The following is a 22,655-nucleotide window of genomic DNA, read 5'->3' as shown; positions in this document are numbered from 1 at the left end:
TTATCCATTCCAGACCCGCCCTCCTTCCCCACTGTCGGAGTAGCCGGCAAGAAGGAACTGAGGGGCGGATGGGTCGGCAGGGGTATATATCCTGCGCCATAGCGGCGCCACTCCAGGGGGCGCCCAGCCGACCCACCGAGTGTTGCTAGGGTAAAAATCTTCCGACGAACGTGCACGCGGCGCGCACACACCTAACTGGAATGCACATCTCGAAGAACAACAGTTACAACGGTGAGTAACCGTCTTTTCACACAACGCGCAGTCAACCTATGGAACTTTTTGGCAGGGGCTGTTGTAAAGGCCAAAACTAGAACAGGATTCAAAAAAGAGCTAGATAAGTTCATGTAGGACAGGTCCATCAATGGCTATTAGCCAGGATGGGCAGGGATGCAACACCATGCTCTGAGAGCCTCTGTTTGGCCGAAGCTGGGAGTGGATGACAGGGGATGGATCACTCAATAATTACCTTGTTCTGTTAATTTCCTTTGAAGCACCTGGGATTGGCCACTGGCGGAAGACTGGACACTGGGCTAGATGGACCATTGGTCTGGCCTAATATGGCCATTTTTATGTAAAAATTAATTCTAATAAAAATGTTTAGTATAGAAATTCCCAACATCAGTCAAAATTGATCACTTTGGCGACGCAGCTCTGTCTGCTGGATGCCTTGGCAGAGTAGGTGAGTTCATGTAAATACCTTCTGGTCCTAAAGCCTTTCCCCCTTCCCTGGCTCAGCGCGAGCTGTCAGGGCCGAGCTCAGTCAGACCTTGCTTACAAATCATATTTTTAAATGATAAGGTTGGCCAACATCGCTGAAACCAGTGCGCTGACTGTGTCAGCAAGAACAGCTGTCTGAGGAGGCTAGGCTTTGTTTAGACTTTTCAACCCTATTATACTTTTTCAGGTACAAGTATTTTCTCATACACTGTACCTGCTTTTAAACTGTGCATTGAGGTTTCAATTTCAGTTTCCAACCAATGACAAAATTGGCAGCACTGCATGTAACTAGTTGACCACTGGGGGGTGTTGGGGAAATGCAGGGAGTGAGGGGGGGTGAGGGAAGGCCCAGTTACACTGAATTAAGCCTCCTGCTGCAGCACCTCAGCAGGTTACATGAAGGAGGCGCAGCAGTGACTGGGCATTGGGGTGCCTGTGCCTCTAAGAGCCCAGCCCTGGGCAGCCCCTGCTGAGAGGTGCTGTCTGTGGGAGGGGAGATAAAAAAGCCCCTCTGCTCCCCCCCCATTGCAAACCCCGGGGGCTCGGCCCTGGGGTAATTGTCACCCCCCTGCCCCTGCCTGTGCTGGGGCTTTACCCTCTGGCAGCCCCTGACCCCTGGGCTTAACTCCCTCTCCCTCCTCCCCCCAGCCCCTGACCTAACCCTGCCTCCCGCTGCGTGGCCCCCCGCCGCCCCCAGTCAACTTCCGGCCCCTGCTCACCCCCCTGTACAAAGCAGCCGGCAGAAGCCCAGGGCTAGTAAGGGCAGGGGGAAGGGCAGTGGCTTCATCAGATGTTACTGAGCATGCTCGGTTCTTGCGCATGCTCAGTGCACACCCCAAGCCGCCCATCCCCGTGGGGAGCCGTGTGCTGCCCCGGCCCGTGGCGAGGCGGCGCCGGGACCCTGCCCAGCCCGGAGCGGGAGCGGAGCTCGGCCGGGCCGGGCCCGCTGGAGAAGCCCCGCCCGCCTCCCCGGGGGGGCCATGGCCGAGCGGGCCGCTGCCCAGGTGAGGGCCCGGCGGGCGGGCGGGGTCCCTGCGCTGCGCCCCCCGGACCGAGCCCCGCGCGGTGGGCGGGGAGTGGCCGCGCCGGAGCCGGGGCCGGGACCCCACCGGGTCCCTCGGGCGGCAGCTCGGCCCGGGCCTGGAGCCGGAGCCCCTGGCGCCCGCCCGGGGTCCCCACGTGGCCCGGCCCGCGGGCAGCCTGCGGGGGGCGGTGTCCGGGCAGCTCCCAGCGGGTCCGAACCCCGCCCGGCAGCCGCCTGTGCTTCCCCGCCGGAGCCAGGGTTCCTCGGGCGCTCCAGCTGTTCCCTGGTGCTCGGGCAAGGCTGCTGCTGCGGTGCGCGGACATGCAGCTGGCTCTGGGGAGGAGAACGGCTTGTCAGGGCACGGCTACTCATGAAAGGCCCCCGCGTCTTGGCCCACGTGCGTGGGAGGTGCTATTGAACGGTCAGGGGTTGCCCAGCTTTACAATAACATTGAACTAAAGCTCTTCTGTAGTGTGATGCTGCTGAGCCAGGCTTTCTAACGAGGTCAAAAGGCCTCACAACTGTGCATAATATTGATCTGGATACCCCAGATACCCCATCTGGAGAACTGTGTCCAGTTTTGGGGCCCACAGTACAAGAAGGATGTGGAAACATTGGAAAGAGTCCGGCAGAGGGCAACAAAAATTATTAGGGGGCTGGAGCACATGATTTACGAGGAGAGGCTGAGGGAACTGGGATTGTTTAGCCTGCAGAAGAGAAGAATGAGGGGGGATTTGATAGCTGCTTTCAGCTACCTGAAAGGGGGTTCCAAAGAGAATGGATCTAGACCAGTAGACCCCAACGTGGTGCCCGTGGGTGCCATGGTGCCCACCGGGGCATTTATGGGCACCCGCCTAATGCCCAGCAGGGGAGAGAAGCCACAGCCCCGCGCCTGCCAGGGACAGAGAACTGTAGGCTGCGGGTGCTGGTGTTCTCTGTCCCTGGCAGACACGGGGCTGCGGCTTCTCTCCAGCTTCTCTGGAGCTGCAGGCACCAGTGTTTTCTGTCCCCGGCAGGCGCCGGGCCGCGGCTTTTCTCCGGCTTCGAAGCTGTGGCCTGACCTCTGCCGGGGACAGAGAACTCTGGGGCTGCGGGCGCCGGTGTTCTCTGTCCCTGGCAGGCGTGGGGCTGCGGCTTCGAAGCCGGAGAGAAGCCACGGCCCGCCCCTGCCAGGGACAGAGAACTCTGGGGCTGCAGGCTTCATTCTATGTTAAAGTAAGAATAATAAATATATTTGGACCAGCAGTTCAACAATGTTTAACTTCTTTAAAATAAATAAGATGAAAACTGTTTGTGATATTTATTTTGTAAAAACTCCTTAATTTTTCTTACAGGTTGATAAAAAAGAGCAAATTCACATGGTAAGGTGAAAGAGTAATTCCCGAATAATTTAATTAATACCTTTTATATGTAAAATTACCCTTTTTATCTTATGAATTCATATATTATTTATATTAAATATGTTTTTCATATTATTTAATGTACAAATACAAAATAAGCCTTGAAAAATTGTTGGTGCCCGCCACACACTTCTGAAAATGCGAATGTGCTACTGGCCACAAAAAGGTTGGGGACCACTGACCTAGACTGTTCTCAGTGGTACCAGGTGACAGAACAAGGAGCAATGGTCTCAAGTTGCAGTGGGGGAGGTTCAGGTTGGATATTAGGAAAAAAAATTTCACTAGGAGGGTGGTGAAGCACTGGAATGGGTTCCCTAGGGAGGGAGTGGAATCTCCTTCCTTAGAGGTTTTTAAGGTCAGGCTTGACAAAGCCCTGGCTGGGATGATTTAGTTGGGGTTGGTCCTGCTTTGAGCAGGGGGTTGGACTAGATACTTCCTGAGGTCCCTTCCAACCCTGATATTCTGGGATTCTAGTCTATGTAAATCAACAACTGAAACCATTTAGTAGATGCAACAAAGAATCCTGTGGCACCTTATAGACTAACAGACGTTCTGCAGCATGAGCTTTCGTGGGTGAATACCCACTTCTTCAGATGCAAGTCTTGCATCTGAAGAAGTGGGTATTCACCCACGAAAGCTCATGCTGCAGAACGTCTGTTAGTCTATAAGGTGCCACAGGATTCTTTGTTGCTTTTACAGATCCAGACTAACACGGCTACCCCTCTGATACTTGACAATTAGTAGATGTGGAGAGACAAGTGAGACGACTGACAGAAGACAACTAGACCCATAAAACCTGAGGGTGGGGATATTTCAAGACTATGTCAGTGATCCCTATTAATAGGAGACACCCCATTCTTGAATACCTGGCCCATTCTCTAACTTTCATAATAAAATGTTACAAACTGCCATCACAGTAATCCATATATCATCAGTTGCAGTGCCAGGCCTGTACTGATGAAATGCATAACGCAGCTCCATAGATTCCATGAAAGTGTTTATAAAATTCATAATACGCAATACCAAAAGATTTACAGAAATCTTCACCCAGCTGCCCCACACCCATAAACAGCACAACCTCAACTAACATTTATTTCCCCCTTCTGCATGGGACGGGGCGTGTGGCTCCAGCACCAGTCATGACAGCTGCACTCTTGGGTGGTGAGTGCCAGTTCAGATATCCTGCAGTATCTTGAGGTTACTCCCCCTTCTCCTTGCAAACATTGTGCAGAACACAGCAGGCCACAGTAATGTAGACCACATTAATGAATATGGTTTTGAAGGCAGTGCCAATGGGATTTCAATCTGCCAAAAGCACATTCCACTAGTATCCTACAGCTACGGAGCGTGTGGTTGAACTCTCCTTTGTCAGGTCCTATGAAATCGGGCTAAGGTTTCATAAGCCCTGGCAATGGGGTAAAGCAGGGTCCCATAGAATCACTGTGAGGACAGTGTATAACAATGTCATGCAGTGGGACTAATGTCCCAGCTTGTCCATGAGAGTAAAGTCCGGATCTCTGGAACACCCTAGCGTCATGCATCCTGCCAGTGCATCCCACAGTCGGGTCCATGAATCTGTGGTGGACCAGGGCCTGCGTAATGATGGAGTGTATGTACTCATGTGTCCCCTGCAGCAGGCAAACAATAGGTGCATTAGTTCCATCAGTGGCCCTGGCACAATTTGGAAAGCCCGTTCTCTGAAAGCCGGTAATTATGACAGGAACGTTTGCAATGCCCACCAACTTTGGGTGCATCCCAGTCCTGGTCACCTCACAGACCTCTGCCACAGCCATCCCCAGAGTTGATCTGCCAGCCTCAAACTGGTTAGCCACAGACCTGTAGCAGTCAGGGGTAGCCAGCGTCCTGAAGTCTATTGCGACCTGTTTCAGCCCAGGCGTGGCCCCCCTCATGCATGTGTTCTGAGGGGGGGGCTAGCTGATCACAGACCTTCAGGGATGTCTGCTTCTTCATCCCAGGTCTGCATGATGATGGGATCCCACCAGTCTGTGCTTGTGGCTCTGCTCCAGAAGTGCCTGTCTGCATAGGGGGAGTCTGCATCTAACGCAAAAGACCTGAGCAGCTGGCATGTCAGCACCCCCCTCTGAGAGGTGCCTTGGGCAGGTAGAAAACTGCCATGGAAATGTCCACCAGCATCTCACAGATGCTCTGCCTGTGACGGGAAACAAGGCTGACAGTGTGAGGTGGAGAAGTTCTTTCACCGGCTTGGGATCCACATCAGTTCTGGCTGCAGGGAGCATGTGGACACAAAATGGCTTGGCTGGATGTGTTCATGGGCTCAAAACACCCAGAATGCTTCTGGCCAACTCCCTTGAGAGAGGCTGACAAGTTCTCCCACAGTGAAACAAGCCCCAGAGCCTCAGCTGGCAAGGGAGCTAGGAATCCTGGGATACAATAATATATTCCCACAGAAGCTGAAGTTCTGACTCATGGATTCCAAGGCCAGGAGGTACCATTGTGATCACCTAGTCTGACCTCCCTTGTGACACAACCCAGAGAACTGCCCCAAAATGATTCCTAGAGCAGATCTTTTAGATCCAACCTTGATTTAAAAATTGTTAGTGATGGAGAATCCACCAGGACCCTTGCTAAACTGCTGCAATAGTTAATTACTCTCACTGTTAATATATATATATATATTCCACCTAATTTCCAGTCTGAATTTATCTATCTTCAACTTCCAGCCATTGGGTCGTATTCTACCTTTCTCTGCCAGATTGAAGAGCTCATTGTTAAATATTTGTTCCCTGTGTAAGTACATTTAGACTGTAATCAAGTCTCCCCTTAACCTCCCTGTTAAGCTAAATAGATTGAGCTCTTTGAGTCTCTCACGCTAAGACAGGTTTTCTAATCCTTTAATCATTCTCATGGCTCCGAACCTTCTCCATGATATCAACATCCTTCTTGAATGGTGGTCACCAGAACTTCACACAGTATTCCAGCAGCAGTTGCCAAATACAGAGGCAAAATAACCTCTCTGTTCCTACTTGAGAGTGCCTTGTTTATGCATCCCATGACGTCACACACTTAGGTCTGTGTATTGTAGGGGGGATGCACCAGGATAATTGTGAAGCCCAGGTTCCCATTGCAGCGTGGACGGGTTTGGAAACACGGAGTGCTCTAGTCTGGGTCCCACAGATCCGGGCTTAGCGTGCAGTGTAGACATATCCTCTCTGGCCATTTCTGTCTGCAGCTGGCTTTGCCTACGGGGACGTGACCACAACTCCACTATCAATTTCTGTCTGTTTACACAGGGTTCAGAATGGGATGCAGATTCATGGCATTTGCTGCCTCTAAAACCCTCTGTTGTCCTCAAACAAAGGTCAGTGAGAGAAGCTCGTGATCAGACTACAGAGTGTTCTCTGGGGACGGTGATGGCAGCAGTTCAAGCAGTGGAGAGGAAAGTTAAGTCATACACCATGCGATTGCTGAATCTGGAGAGGAGACTGGGGAGTGCTGAGAAGAAACTAATAGGTTGCGAGAAAACAGCAGTGGAGTTTGATATCAAGCTGGAGAGTAAGTGGGCCATGTTGGGAACTGTGATCCAGGAGAATAATCTGTTGCAGAAGAGGCTGGAGAACTTGGAGAACCTGCTGAAGAACAGGAACTTCTGGATCCTGCGACTCCCCCCAGGCACTAAGGGGGAGGTGCCCAAGGTAACAATACCATAGAAGGGTAGCACTGGAAGGGACCTCGAAGGTTTCTAACCATTAGAGGAGTGAAGTTCTGGAACAGACTTCCAAGGGGAGTAGTGGGGGCAAAAGACATATCTGGCTTTAAGACTAAGCTTGATAAGTTTATGGAGGGGATGGTATGAGGGGATAGCCTAATTTTGGCAATTAATTTTGGCAACTGATCTTTGATTATCAGCAGGTAAGTATGCCCAGTGGTCTGGGATGGGATGTTAGTTGGGTGGGATCTGAGTTACTGCAGAGAATTCTTTCCTGGGTGCTGGCAGGTGAGTCTTGCCCACATGCTCAGGGTTTAACTCATCGCCATATTTGGGGTCGGGAAGGAATTTCCCTCCAGGGCAGATTGGCAGAGGCCCTGGAAGTTTTTCGCCTTCCTCTGCAGCATGGGGCATGGGTTAGTTGCTGGAGGATTCTCTGCAGCTTGAGGTCTTCAAACCACAATTTGAAGACTTCAGTAACTCAGACATAGGTTAGGGGTTTGTTATACAAGTGGATGGGTAAGATTCTGTGGCCTGCATTGTGCAGGAGGTCAGACTAGATGATCATAATGGTCCCTTCTGACCTCAAAGTCTATGAGTCTATGAGGTAATTTAGTCCACTCCCTTTCTCTGAGGCAGGACTAAGTGTTATCTAGACCATCCCAGACAGGTGTTTGACTAACCTGTTCTTAAAAACCTCCAACAACAGAGACTCCAGCAGCAAAAATAAAGCCCAACCTTGTGTCAGCTGTATTGAAAGGGCCTTGCATATATGGCAGGTAGGTTCTGAAATTCAGCATCATACGATGGTTAATAATGAGTGAACTGTCTGATTTGTGCCTGACCAGCTGTCAATGCTGTTTCCTCATTCCTTTGAGGCTCAGGCTTTGTCTGCACTAGAGACCTTAGAGTGGCACAGCTGTACCGCTGTAAGGACTCCGTGTGATCACTCTGTGCTGATGGGAGAGAGCTCTCCTGCCAGCCGAATTAAACCACCCCAGCGAGCGGCAGGAGCTATGTCAGCAGGAGAGCGTCTCCCACTGACAACACTGTTCACACCGGCGTTAGTCGGTGAAACTTATGTTGGTTGTGTGTGTGTGGTTTTTTCACACCCCTAATTGACAGAAGTGCTAGTGTAGACATGGCCTTAGAGTGGTAGCTGTAGTTTAGCACATCAGTCTCGGGGCCACGTAGCACAGCTGGTTATGATTTGTGTAGCCTTTGGCAGCTCACCTAGGATAAGTACACTGGAGTTGATTGAGGGGTAGCTCAGTGGTTTGGGCACTGGCCTGCTAAACCTAGGGTTGTGAGCTCAATCCTTGAGGGGGCCATTTAGGAAACTAGGGGTAAAAATCTGTCTGGGGATTGGTCCTGCTTTGAGCAGGGGGTTGGACTAGATACCTCCTGAGGTCCCTTCCAACCCTGAGATTCTATGATTGCCAGTTAACTCAAGTCAGAGAGCACATTTGTACACGCTAGTCTAGGCACTGTGTAAACAGGTGTGGAGCAGACCTCTGTTGTATGTATTGTGTTCGCGTTCACTGGCCCCATCCAGGGTAGGGCTCCATTGTACAAGGCACAGCAAAGACATATAGTAAAAGCCAAATGCTCTCTTGCGTACCTTCATCTTTAATTCAAGACGGTTATTTGTAATTGCAGCAAAAAGTGCTGAATGTTCAATGCATGTGATTTCAGGTGCCGGTGACGTTTGATGACGTCTCCGTCTATTTCAACGAGCAGGAGTGGGCGAACTTAGAGGAATGGCAGAAAGAGCTTTACAAGAACGTGATGAAAGAGAATTATGAGACCCTGATCTCCCTGGGTAGGGCTCAGGTTTTACTTGTATATTTCCAGCTCTGCTAGGTACCAGCTTGGCTGCCCCCATGTTCCTTTCATTTCTGGTGGTCAGCACTGGCAGCCAACGGAACCGTTCTCAGTAATCAGATCCACACACATTCCCATTTATAAGGAGAGCATGAGATATACAATGATGGTTCTGATCTCTATATCTCAAGTGCTTTCCAGTGTTACATACACAGACTTTCAGGGCAGAAGGGATCGTTGTGATCATCTGGCCTGACCTCCTGTAACACAATTCAGGAATTGCTGGGTGAAGTTCCATGGCTTAAGCCTGATAATTTGTGTATGAACCAGATCCTGTCTTTTAGAACAACATCCAGTCCTGATATAAAAGGTGCTAACGATGGAGAATCTCCTACATCACTTGGTAAAACATTTATTTATTCATGTCCAGTCCCCATAGGGAAACCTGTGGTTTGCAATGTAAAATCACCTTTGTCAAAGTCTGTCTCTCAGGTAGCAACCGTAGCTTTGCAGTCTGTTCAGAGGGGATGATCCCCACTTAAAAGAGCATATTCTGCTGCTGATTCCTCAGACAGCTCCATGTCGCCGTAGTTTCTGTGTCTCTTCCCCAGACAGGCACATGCAGCTGATAATACCTGGGTCAGAAGACCTGCTCTTTAAATGATTATTGAAACAAAATGTTTCCTATTAATAAAGTCAGTCCCCTTTTGTAAGATCTCATGTCATGATCTGGTTACGTGGGCTGGCTGCAGGCTTGAAAATAAGCAAGAGGTTTGACTTGTACTGCTCATGAGGCATCAAGGCCCCTTGCATATGTGAACAATTGAATTCCCCTCTTCGAGGAACAGAATCCATCTCACCTGTGTCGCTTTTGTGTAGGAATCCTAATAAAATGTTTACCTCTGTCCAGTTCGCCCACCACGTCCAGTGATTTCAGGAGCTGCCTTAAAATCATTTACAGGTCTGTGTAAAAAGAGGTCAACCAGTTATGAATGAAACATGTGGTCTCTTAATGTCCTCTCCCGTGAACAGATTATGCTGTTTCCAAACCTGACATCCTGTCTCAGATTGAGCGAGGGGAAGAGCCCTACCTAAGGGATCAGCCAGGATCTCAGGATAGATCGGGAGAAAAAGATCAGAGTGAAGAGGGATCAGAGGACAATGAAGCCCCTATAGACAGCTGCCCAGGTGAGTTATACAGAGCGTCACAGCATGCTTCACTATGGCTGTCCTTACCCCATCCTTTTGCAGGAAATCTAGCTGTGCAGTGCCACCGCTGGTAGCAATGCTGGGAGCACTATGGTGGACAAGGCTTGGGTGTTTAGACCACTGTGTCATTTAGGCCTGCTCTGATTTGTTTTTTAGATAAAGGAAATGCAGTAGATCTAATCAACCTGGGTTTCAGGAAGGCATTTGATATAGTTCACATGGGAGATTACTAGTTAAATTGGAGAAGATGGGGATTAATATGAGAATTGAAAGGTGGATAAGGAACTGGTTAAAGGGGAGACTACAACGGGTCGTACTGAAAGATGAACTGTCAGGCTGGAGAGAGGTTACTAGTGGACTTCCTCAGGTATTGGTCTTGGCACCAATCCTATTTAACATTTTCATTCATGTCCCTGGCACAATAAATGGGAGTGTGCTAATAAAATTTGCGGATGACACAAAGTTGGGGGTTATTGCCAGCACAGAGGAGGACCGGAATATCATACAAGAAGATCTGGAGGACCTTGAAAACTGGGCTAATAGAAACAGGATGAAATTTAGTAGTGCCAAGTGCAAGCTCATACACTTACGGATTAACAACAATTTTTGCTATAATCTGGGGATGTATCAGTTGGAAGTAACAGAGGAGAAAGACCTGGATGTATTGGTTGATCACAGATGACTATTAGCCGGCAATATGATGCAGCCGTGAAAAAAGCTAATGCGGTCCTAGGATGCATCAGGCGAGGTATTTCCAGTAGAGATAGGGAAGTGTTATTGCCATTATACAAGGCACTAGTGAGACCTCATCTGGATTACTGTGTGCAGTTCTGGTCTCCCATGTTTGAGAGATGAATTCAAACTGGAACAGGTGCAGAGAAGGGCTACTAGGATGATCCAAGGAATGGAAAATCTACTTTACGGGAGGAGACTCAAGGAGCTTGGCTTGTTTAGCCTAACCAAACGAAGGCTGAGGGGAGATATGATTGCTCTCTATAAATACAACAAGAGGGATAAATACCAGGGAGAGAGAGGAGTTATTTAGCTTAAATGCCAATGTTGGCACAAGAATAAATGGATACAAACTGGCCATCAACAAGTTTAGGCTTGAAATTAGATGAAGGTTTCTAACCATCAGAGGAGCGAAGTTCTGGAATGGCCTCCCAAGGGGAGCACTGGGGCAAAAAACCTAAGTTGTATCAAGACTGAGCTTGATAAGTTTATGGAGGGGATGGTATGATAGGACTGCCTAGAATGACGTATAGCCAATCTGTGACTGCTAGTTGCAAAAATCCCCAGCAGCCGGAGATGGGACACTAGATGGGGAGAGCTCTGAGTTATTACAGAGAATTCTTTCCCAGGTGTCTGGCCGGTGGGTCTTGCCCACATGCTCAGGGTCTAACTGATTGCCATATTTGGGGGCAGGAAGGAATTTCCCCTCGGGTCATATTGGCAGAGACCCTGATGGGGTTTCAACCTTCCTCCGCAGCTTGGGACACGGGTCACTTGCAGGTTTGAACTAGAGTAAATGGTGGATTCTCTGTAACTTGAAATCTTTAAACTGTGATTTGAGGACTTCAGGAGTTTAAGGGTTAAGAGGTTACGGGTCTATTGCAGGAGTGGGTGGGCGAGGTTCTGTGGCCTGTGATGATGATGTGATCACGCTGGTCCTTTCTGGTCTTAGAGTCTATGACAGGTTGGCAACCTTTCAGAAGTGCTGTGCCGAGTCTTTATTTATTCACTGTGATTTAAGGTTTCGCGTGCCAGTAATACATTTTAACGTTTTTAGAAGGTTTCTTTCTCTAAGTCGATAATATATAACTAAACTATTGTTGTATGTAAAATAAATAAGGTTTTTAAAATGTTTAAGAAGCTTCATTTAAAATTAAATTAAAATGCAGAGCCCCCCAGACCACTGACCAGGACCTGGGCAGTGTGAGTGCCACTGAAAATTAGCTTGCATGCCGCCTTTGGCACATGTGCCATAGGTTGCCTACCCCTGGTCTATGGGGTAGATCTGGTGATTGGAATACAATGGGGTTATGTGTGATTGTTACAAGGAAGAATGCAGAAAACTCCTCCTGGAAAAGGGATGGAGAGAGAAGTGGGGCGTAGAATGGAATAAGGACACAATAGTCCAGGACTCACTCACCTTGTTGACTGACAACACAAGTGAGGTCCCCTCCTCCAACAAGAGGCTTGGCAGAGAATAAGCGGAGCTGCTTGTCTGTGTCCAAGTTGTTCGTTTGCTCCAGTAGGGGTGGGTGAGTTCCTGCAGATGGGAAGCACTGAGGCGAGCAGGTGATGCCTATGGGAGCACAAGGACTCAACTGGAGTTTGATTAAAAGATGAGGAAAGGAGGTTGTTGTGGGGAGATGGGCGGAGAGAACGGGGAAATGAGGACCTTAGCAGTTACAGGGGTAATGGGAACATGAGACTGGGGTGGCTTCAGGGTTGGAGAGAGCAGTGTGAATAGGCCAAAGGTGTGACCCTAAGAAGGTGGCAGAGTAGATAGGATTGCTAGAGAGGGACGACTGGGAAGGAGATGGAAGATGGTCTGAAGGGTCATGAACTTGGATGCTGATCCCATGGCAAGAGGAGAAGACGCTGATGGGGTGAGATGCCCCCGTTTCATGCCGGCAAGTGGTGGAAGAGGGGAAAGGAGAGTCCCAAGGAACTTGCTGGGCAGTACCAGCCGGAGCTTTGCAGGCAGAGGGTATTTCAGAACGTTGTTAGCTGGGGTGCGTCCCTGAGGAAGGAGGATGGGGCTCAAGTACCAAGTCTTGATGATGTGAAGGTTGGGTTTTTTGCATGGAGGAAGTGGAGGGATTTCAAATGCAGGAAGGTGAGGGGCGTGGTGGGTGGGGCGTGGTGGGGGCTGACAGTAGCGTGGTGAAGAAGGTCAGTAAGAGCTGAGGATGCAGGAAAGGGCAGCAACTGAAACTGAGAAGGTGGAATTTGGAGTTCCAGAATCCAGAGGGACTTTGGTGGCCCTCCCTTACGGACATCGGGGTGTTTGCTGGTCGTTTTCCTCCACGTCTTTGCTCCAGTCCCAGCTAGTTCTTACTCTGACCCGTTCCCTTTCAGAGCATTTCATGGCTGCTTAACTTTCAGCTTCCCCTGGAGCTTCAGGAACATGTTTGAATCCATTCAGAGCGAGTCTCATCCATCCGAGAAGCAGCAGAGGGCAGAGAAAGGGGGCCAGAAGCCGTGTGTGTGTCCAGCCGTGTGTGTGTCCAGCGTGTAACGAAAGTTGCTCTTTTTCCTGTGGACAGAATCTCCTGTTTCTATCATGGATATTTTATCGTGGGTTATACAAGAGGAGGAGCCCTGTGAGAACAATCAGCCGGGTCTGGAGGGGAGACCGAGCCCTACAGATCGCAGCACTGGTGAGAAACAGATTAACCCAACAGAACCCTATGATTTCTATGGTTCTACCTCTTTTCTGCATATGGGATGTCACATGGTCCCGTGCATTCTATTCTTCGCTCTTCTACTGGCTTTTCTGGGGCCTTGGGCAGCTTCTGTACCTTTCTGTTCTGTAAAATGGGGAGAATGATGTATTCCTTCCCTTGTAAAGCGCTTTGAGACCCACCACTGAAAAGCACTGTGTAAATGTTTGGTGTCACCAGCTCGTGATGTGCCACCTTTCCTCCTGTGCTAACTGAGAGAGAGAATCATAATTCTGTAATTGCCAGGATCACCTCTGGAGCCTTTAAAAAAAATTAACAGTATATTAGCTACCCTCTAGTTGTCTGGTATATAGAGGCTGATTTAAGCGATACATTAACTACCCCAGTTAGTAGTTCTGCAATTTCATGTTTGAGTTCCTTCAGAAAAAATAATCTAAACTATGCATACAAAATGATGGGTCTAAATTAGCTGTTACCACTCAGGAAAGACCTGGGAGTCATTCTGGAGAGTTCTCTGAAAACATCCCCTCAATGTGCAGTGAGAACTCTGGAGTAAAGATAGAGGGCAAAGGAAGTTAGTTGGCAAGTGTGCTGGGTTCCCTCCCAACCCTGTCGTGGTGCAGGTGGAGCTGGCAGTGCTGTTATGGTTCAGGAAGGTTGACTAATACTTTCTGTTAGAAGATGCTGTTTTCAGTTGCTGGAGCAGAGGGGGCAGGCGGAGGAGCCAGGCAGGGGGGCATAATGCGTGTGCACAAGAAGGCTGAATGAAAGATTGCACGGGCAACGTTACTTCTGGCATTTCTAACTTACAAGTGGTTGACTTTGCAGCCTTCACATTGGGTTTTTTTGTATGGAACTTCATTTCTACAGGGCGAAATTCATCCCCTGTGCAGAGGACCAGCACAAGACCTGTGCACAGCTTAACCTGCGCTGCCCGTGTGCACATCCTCTGGGACTGTCACCCTCTGTTTTGCACAGCTGATACAAAGACACAGTCCCTGCTCCAGAGAGCACTTTACAATCTCCTTGCAGGTGTTGCATAGAAAAGAAAACACTGGGGTGGGAGGGAGGGAGGACGAGGGTTACCTGGGTGAGATCACATGGCTGCTCTCAAAGGGTTTGTATGGCGCTTGCTGGGTTTGCTAGAGTTACACATTTTTAATGGGAAACTGGTTTGCCTGCAATATTCAGCACTTAATGCTCATGTTGGTGTCAGAATGGCAGGTGCAAGGTAATTGCAGAATCTGCAAACTCCACTTTCTTACTCTCTCTACTTTCAGTAGGAGCTGAAAACATAAGATGTACGTACTCTGTGTGCATGTGTATTTTATATCTCAATACATATACTTTCTGTAGAATCAGAAAACAAAATAAGAGGCTGCGGAAGAGAGTGTAGTTTGCAAGCCCTGCGTTTACCTTGCTCCTGCAAGTTTTTTCAGTGTGTCTGCTAAAGTCTTTCCTTTTCTACATGCTGAAATAGGCTAAAATATGCTGCCCCTCCCCTTCTCTGAAGTGCACGTTCCCAGACTCCTTGACACTCCCTTTCTGCAAAGAAACGCGCCCTGTTGGGACCCGAGTGTGTCTCGGGATTGTCATGAGTCTTCAAAGGACTCTTGTGTCCCAGGAGAATGAAACGAATAACCTTTGTGTTGCTGGTTCATTACAGGAGATGGCCAGTTAATGACAAAAGAAACCAGGTTTGATGGAGATTGTGAACCTGAAAATCTGGAGGCAGAGGGGGAATTACCAGGAAGACCCAGAGAGAAGGCCCTCCAGACCTTGGCTGAGGCTGAGAGCCAGCTGTGCTCTAAGGTGCAGCAGACAAACCCTGAGAAGAAAAGGTTGTGTGACTCCACTGAAGATGAGAGTGGCTTAAAGACGCTGAGTGTCTGCCCGCGGAACCGCCCGAGGGACAGACTGCACCCTTGTACAGAGTGTGGGAAGAGCTTTCGGCTGAAGATAAACCTTATCATTCACCAGAGGAGCCATGCAAACGAGGGGCCGTACGAGTGTCCTGAGTGTGACATCAGCTTCGCTTCCAAGCAGCATCTTGCTCTGCACCAGAGGATCCACACAGGAGAGAGAGCCCCGGCACCTGGACTTGGGGAAAGCAGCGATCTGGTGCCGAGACTCTGCCCAGGAATGGAGGCCAAGGGAACCGCCCGCAGAAGCACAAGAAGCAAATCCAGCACCGGGGAGCACCAGCCGAGCCACACCGATGAGAGGCTGTACACGTGCCGCCAGTGTAAGAAACACTTCTCTCAGGAGATAGATCTAATGAGGCACCAGAAGACTCACAGCAAGATCTTCCCAACGTGCACCGTGTGCTGGAAGACGTTCACCTGCTCCTACAGCCTCCGCAGGCACCAGATGGTCCATTCTGGAGAGAGGCCGTATCACTGCCCTGACTGCGAGAGACGCTTCGCCCGCAAAATGAACCTCTTGCGGCACCAGAGGGTCCATGCCAGGGAAATGATCCTGAGGATGCGGCGAATGCACCAACAGATCGCCCAGCATCCGCCGCCCTCTGAAGCACCGGGGCAGCTCCTGCAGGGAGAAGCTGCCAGCTGCCAGTCCACAGAAGCCTTCACTACTCACCAGACAACACACCCAGGAGAGACGTGATCGCTGCACCCACTGCAACAAAAGCTTCCACTGTGACCAGTCTCTCAATTACCAGTACAGATTTCACACTGGCGAAGGCAGGGGATTCCCAGCTCCCAGCGCACCAGGGACAGCCCAGCCCAACTGGGTGTAAGAACTGGAAATAAGGCAGTGGCCGGCGGAGACTGATAAATTACCACCTGGGAAAGGATGCAGGAAGTGCTGGGTGATGTTCTTTGGCCTGGGTCGTGCAGGAGATCAAAGCAGATTATCATAATGGTCCCTTCTGGCCTTATCTAGGGAGTGATGCCCAGCTGAGCATTGTCCAGCTGCCTCTGAAATGTTAGGGTGGCTGGAGTCTCAGAGAAACCATGTTAGTGTCTAGGCGGAGCTTGGAGCTGAGGGGGCCCGTCTGAACTGTAGAGAGTCCGCAGGTCAGATAACTGGGGCTTTCCCCTGCTGGGGAACGGAGCAGGAGGGAGTGCTTGGATGCCGTGGGGGCAGGGGGTCCTGTGGAGGCCCACGCAGATCAATATACTTTGCAGTTCCTTATGTTCTCAGCAGGGCTTTCTAGTTCTCTGCTTCTGCCCTGCTCGCTAAGGCAGTAACTGATTCCCACGTCGCTTTCCCGGGCATTGGAGACTCTGCTTGTCAGTTAGACTTTTGTTTCATTCAGCACCGGTCATGTGCAGGTTGTTGGGAGCCCCAAGCACATGCTGCGGGGGAAGGGTAGGAGTGGGGAGTAACTTGGTGGGGGTTTGGATCCCTCCCAGCTCCACCGTCATCACATTATGCAAACTGATGTGGAGACAGGCAGTGTCCCCCAAGCGTGTCCTTTTGTGCCTGAGTGACAGAGCCCCTCAGCAGCACAGAGTGGGGGCATCCATAGAAGCTACTTGGGGGAGTGGGTTTAGGATACATATGAAATTAAAGAATTCGGGTTAGTAACTTGCTTATTACTTAGGCTTTTTAGGCACATTTAGAGCAATTGTATAAATACCATTTGGCCTTTGGATTTGACAATTTGAGTGTCATGGTGATGCCCTGCCTCAGTAACAATTCCAGCAGAGGAGCTCTCTCTCCAGCACTCCACGGGTGGAAATCATGACTGCTCTGACCCGTCATGTGGCGCTGAAGCCCATCACTGGCTTTGGGAAATACTAACAAACGATGGGACAGACACACGGGGCTGACCAGATGAAAAGCCAGTCAGGCCTGGCTCCCTTTCCACTGCCCCAGACAATCCCGTAGTTGTAGCGAGGAGAGCTGGGCAAGGAAAGTTTTCCCAGCCGCAGAAACTGCCGGCACTGCAAAGATTTTTCCTGTTCTTCATCGGGCCAAAACTTAGACCTTTCAAAAATCTCCTGAGATATCTCCTGCCCTGCTAGCAGAATAGCCAATAGCCCAGAGGTTGGGAGAACCAGGTTCAAGGCTTGACTCTGCCTGATTCAATCTCCGGACCTTGGAGCTGAATTTTTTAACATATAAATAGTCATGTAAGTGTGTAATCAGTGTGTGGGTAATAGATTAGAGCTGAGCTGTCCCTGTGGGAGAATATGAGTACGCTCCCAGCACAGGGGTATGGGACTAATGAGTGTGGCTCTCTGCTGAGTACGTAAGGCTGTAGCACTAGGCCTGCGGGCGTTAGGGCTGTAAGATGCACAGCATGGCCAGCGAAGGTCTCCGAGCTGGAACAGGTGGGTGTGACTAGTTGGCTGTAAGAGAACCCTGTCCCCGTAACGTGTAAGATTACTGTAAAAGGTGTGTTAAGTGCTGATGTTCAGGAAACTGCAGCCTAGGTTCCAGTCTGTTCCTTGCATAATGCACCAGTTAATACCGCAAGGTGCCCGACAGTGACATTTTGGGGGGTTCTGTAATAACCTCACGTTGCTATGGTAACTCATTGACACTGATGTTAGTGAGATTGAGGGGACAGCCAGTGAGGAATGTGGGGGGTGGAAGTGTGGATAAGGAAGAAGGGGTTGCAACCTGTCGGTGTATATCTGAGCCTTCAGGGTAAGAGGTGTTGCCCAGTCTGTGTGCTGGGGGGAATGCACCAGGTGATGCTAGGATGACACCTGCTGATGATGAAGGGGAATGACTTACATTCTGGGATCCCCCAGTAGCAGATGTGACACATGAGTGAGGCTGGTCATAGGGCCAAACTCTTTGCACTCTTGCCCTGTCTGCTGTTGTGTTTCAGTATCTGGGAGATTGTTTATCTGCTGGGTGGATTTGTTAATAAAGGGACTCGTGATGAATTGCAGTTGTTTCTCATGTGCTCCTAGAGTCTCTTATTCCAGTGATATTGATGATGATATTCCTGATGCTGTAGTCCTCAGGCGACCAAACCTTTGTTGACCACAGCGATCTAAGAGATGAATCAATACCAGGGCCGGCTCTAGGTTTTTTGCCGCCCCAAGCCAAAAATTTTTTGGCTGCCCCTGTCCCTGCCCTGGGCTCCTCGCCGCACCCCTCTGCTGTCCCAGCCCTGGGCTCCCGTCTTCCCTCCACCATTGCCCCCCACACACACCTCCTGCCGCCCGAGCCCTGGGCTCTCTCCCCCTCCACCCCCACCTGCACCCTCCTTCCACTGCAGCCCTGGGTCACTGGTGACTTGCTCCCAGAGCGGGTCATTCAGCAGGGATTTTAGATGTGCACAGAGCACAGACAGGATTGGTTCCCATATGGTTACAGAGCTGCAGTAAAGTGGAACAATTTTCAGCTTGTGTGACTGGAGGATATCTGGATGCATATTATAAGACTGTCCTCCATAAATGAGGAAAAGTTGAGGTGCCTTTATTATTCTTTTGTTCCACTCTTTCTTTCTATGGGGAATTTGCCAATGCAATATCACTGTCTTCCTTTTAAACAAACAAACAAACAAACAAAGGTGTCTATCTCCAGCGCTCAGGTGTGCCCTGGAATCCTTCCCAGGGATTCCTGTAAAGCTCCACAGCAGCTGCCGTCATGGCTCAGCAAGGAATTGCTTATGACCTATGAGGAGAGGCTGAGGGAACTGGGATTGTTTAGTCTGCAGAAGAGAAGAATGAGGGGGGATTTGATAGCAGCCTTCAACTACCTGAAGGGGGGTTCCAGTGAGGATGGAGCTCAGCTGTTCTCAGTAGTTGCAGATGACAGAACAAGGAGTAATGGTCTCAAGTTGCAGTGGGGGAGGTTTAGGTTGGATATTAGGACACACTATTTCACCAGGAGGGTGGTGAAGCACTGGAATGGGTTCCCTAGGGAGGGGGTGGAATCGCCTTCCTTAGAGGTTTTTAAGGTCAGGCTTGACAAAGCCCTGGCTGGGATGATTTAGTTGGGGATTGGTCCTGCTTTGAGCAGGAGGTTGGACTAGATACCCCCTGAGGTCCCTTCCAACCCTGATATTCTATGATTGCAGACCTGCGCGGGTTCCTTCCATGCAGGACCTAAGAGGGGCAGGGGGCAGTTGGCAACATTTGGGGGGGGGGGGGGAGGCAAGGCAGTTATTTCAGTTACAGGGTTGCAAGTTGGCCCCTTGTGCTGGGTCATTGTAAGATGTAGGAAATGTGTGAAATATACAAGAAACAGCGCTCGCTGGGTTTAAATCTAACCTACTTTGTATAGTGCATCCAAGTACCAGAGGTGCAGTTACTCCTTGTGAACAGCTTCTCATAGACCACCTAAGACTAAGTGTTGGCACTGAGATGCCCCTTAGGAGTTGTTCTACAACGTGAGCGTTGATGTAAATACTTCTCGACTCTGACACATGTGGCCCTCCAGTACTGACGGACGCTGAGACCACAAGGAGCAGCCGGGGCAGAATGCTGGGTCCCAGACGCTCCCATGCCAAGCCACCATCTCGCCACGGAAGCACACACTGTGGGAAATGGAGCTGTGTGTTCTAATACGTTCTAACTGGAGACCAAGTTCTGCCGTTACGCCAGGGTAAATCCAGAGAAACCCCACTGATTTCAGTGAACTCGGTCCTGATATGCTGCTGCAATTGAGGGCAGAAATTGTCCTTTAAGCTATCGACAACATAGGTGCATTCAAGATAATTAATCAGAATACAGCAGTGTGAGTGGAGCTCTCTCTGATTACCAACCTTACTCCAATCCCACTTCATTAAACCTGCTCTGACACCCGTCTGCCTCCTAATCATTCTTGGGCCAAAGCCTATTCAGTGTAATCCTGATTAGCTGCCTCCTTCTCATTGGGAGGGCTCCCCAGGGTAAGGGCAGCGGGCTTGGGAATCTTATCTCGTATCTGGAGACCACCTGGAATTTCTTATTGAAACCCAAGAGCTGGGTTAGCTCGGGCATGTGCACATGTTTATGGAAAGGAGACTCAGGATAAGTCCAGGCCTGGGCCCGCCTGTGGGGCTCACAGGCGCAGTCCCATAGAGCTGGTGTCTCATTCTACGGTGCACGAAGGCCAGAATTTTCCAAACCTGGGCCCATGAAATTGGGCAACTCAGAGCCTCCGTGGGATTTCAACAGTGTGTTAATCTCACTCAATACTGCCATGGACCCTGGGGGCCGGTGTTCCCAAGGGCTGCCCAGGGGCACAGCTTGATTGCTCTTGGAGGTCTGGTGAAATCATTGGGGAACTCTGCACGTGCACCAAAGAGCCTCTGAGCCAGGCGTGCTCACTGCCCCCTCTCCTAAATTCAGACAGGCTGCATGTGGCCTCAACCCAGCTCCCGCCCTGGCCCCTCCGCCAAACATCCACAGAGGACAATGGGGCAGGAGGAACAACTACTGATTGAAAAGTGGGGAGGAGAGGGTGAAAATGGGTGATCCCGGGCGGGTTCCTACCCGCAGCAGTTGAGTCAGGTGGGCGCAGGTGTTTCTCCCCCCCCCCCAATACACACACACTGATCTAATGTGCCCAGGCCCTGCTGAAGGAGCATCTCCCGGGGGCAGGGGAATGTGGGGAGGGCTGGGCAGGAGGAGGGGTGGGGGCAGGGAATGTGGGGTGGGGGTGGAATGGGTCAGGGAATGTGGGCAGGGGAGGGGTGGGGGCAGGGAATGGGGGTGGGGATAGAGGTGGGGTGGGGAGTAGGATGGGGAATGTGGGGAGGGGCTGGGAAGGCGGGGTGGGGTGGAATGGGGCAGGGAAGGAGGGGATAGAAGTTGGGGTGGGGAATGTGGGGTGGGGTGGAATGGGGATAGAGGTGGGGTGGGGAGTAGGATGGGAATGTGGGGAGGGGCTGGGCAGGAGGAGGTGGGGGAATGGGGGTAGAGGTGGGGTGGGGAGTAGGAAGGGGAGGAGATAGGAGTGGGGTATGTGGGAGCGGGTCCCGGGGGGGGGAAACCCGCCCCCTGGCCCCGGCATTGCCGAGCGAACGGGGCGGCTCCCCCCACGGCCGCCAGGGGGCGCTTGAAGCCCGGGGCCCGCCCCCCCCGCTCCCGGCATGCACTGCGCTCCGCCCGGCAGCGGGGCCGGCCCGTGGCGAGGCGGCGCCGGGACCCTGCCCAGCCCGGAGCGGGAGCGGAGCTCGGCCGGGCCGGGCCCGCTGGAGAAGCCCCGCCCGCCTCCCGGGGCCATGGCCGAGCGGGCCGCTGCCCAGGTGAGGGCCCGGCGGGCTCCGGTTGCCGGGGACGCGCTGCCGGGCCCGGGCCGGTGTTTCCGTTCGGCACCGACCGGCCCCGGGTCGCGGCGCGTTTCCCTCGGGGCGGGAGCTGCGGGAGTTCCCCGGCCCGGCCCCAGGCTCTGACTCGCCCCGCCCCGCAGCCTGTGCGGCGGGACCGGGCCTGGGCCTGGGCCTGGGCGCTGCTCGGTCTCGGCCGGGGCTGTGTTTGTGTCGGGGGCCGGGGGCGGGGTGAACGGGGCTGCCCCTGCGCCAGCTCCAGCCCGGCCTCGCTCCTCGCCCCCCGCTCCTGCCCCTGCCCCTGCCGTAGCGGAGCGCGCAGCCTCCCCGCCCAGAGGCACTTGGGGGTTGCGAGCGCGGGGTCCGGCTCGCCCGGGGTCCCCTTGTTCGCTGTCCTGGCCTGAGCCGCTCGCTCTCCTCTCACCCTTTGCCCGTCTGGTCTGTCTAGGTCCGGCTCCTGGAAACGCTTCCAGACTTGCACCACTTCTGCCCTGGGAGGAGTCCCCCTGGCTTCGGGCAGCCTGCTCCCACCTGGGGCACTGCTTGGGCAGGTGTCTGCCGCATTGATTCCCTACCACGTAAGCTCCTCACCGCACCGACCCGCTCTCACTCCGGATTAGTGCAGGGCGCAGCACAATGCCCTTCTCTTCTCCCTCCCCACCTTATCTGTGGGTAGCCTCCTCTGCAGACACAAATCCAGCTCTCCTCTCTGTGCTGACGGCGCACAGACCTGTCGCTCTGCTTCAGACCTGTCTCCTCCTGGCCAAGCTGAACTCTCAGCCTGCCTCTCTGACTTCTCCTTGTGGGTTTCTAGCTGTCAGCTTAAGCTCAGCGTGGCTAAATCAGAGCTCTTATCCTTTCTTCCTTTGCCTTACTTAGTCTTACCTGCTACCTCTTTCCTTGATCATTGTGGACAGCACCACCATTCTGCCTGTCACTCAGGCCTGTAACCTGGGCCTCCTCTTTGACTCAGATCAATTTCTAGGTCCTCTCATTCAGGCTATGTCTAAATCTTGCTGATTCTTTTTGCACGACATCTTTAAGAGACAGCCTTTCCTGTCCAGCCACACAGCTGAAACGCTCACCCCCAGGTTCTCATCTGCTCACCTCTCAGTTCTGCCTCCTTCTTCCCCCAGCCTTGGCAAATGCAGCCTTGCCCAGCTTGTGTCCATTCAGCGTGCTGCTGCCAAGGTCACTT

General features: G+C 51.6%; 1 protein-coding gene across 1 annotated transcript in view; it reads left to right on the top strand.

Moving 5' to 3' along the window:
- Window positions 1-1,489: 1,489 nt before the first annotated feature.
- LOC120392697 overlaps window positions 1,490-22,655 on the top strand; it is a 40,345-nt gene continuing 19,179 nt past the window's right edge. Inside the window, exons 1-10 of the mRNA XM_039517433.1 lie at window positions 1,490-1,721; window positions 6,482-6,815; window positions 8,525-8,651; window positions 9,686-9,841; window positions 13,138-13,251; window positions 14,146-14,307; window positions 14,942-15,896; window positions 16,556-16,608; window positions 21,304-21,436; window positions 21,906-22,035. Coding sequence (XP_039373367.1) covers window positions 1,537-1,721; window positions 6,482-6,815; window positions 8,525-8,651; window positions 9,686-9,841; window positions 13,138-13,251; window positions 14,146-14,307; window positions 14,942-15,896; window positions 16,556-16,608; window positions 21,304-21,436; window positions 21,906-22,035 — 2,349 coding nt within the window. The 5' untranslated portion in view covers window positions 1,490-1,536. The remainder of the gene's footprint in view (window positions 1,722-6,481; window positions 6,816-8,524; window positions 8,652-9,685; window positions 9,842-13,137; window positions 13,252-14,145; window positions 14,308-14,941; window positions 15,897-16,555; window positions 16,609-21,303; window positions 21,437-21,905; window positions 22,036-22,655) is intronic.

Source organism: Mauremys reevesii, unplaced genomic scaffold (genome assembly GCF_016161935.1).
Source record: "Mauremys reevesii isolate NIE-2019 unplaced genomic scaffold, ASM1616193v1 Contig11, whole genome shotgun sequence".
Classification (NCBI taxonomy): Eukaryota; Metazoa; Chordata; order Testudines; family Geoemydidae; genus Mauremys; species Mauremys reevesii.
Note: the sequence above shows the minus strand (reverse complement) of the source record. Positions and strands in the feature narration are given on the sequence as shown.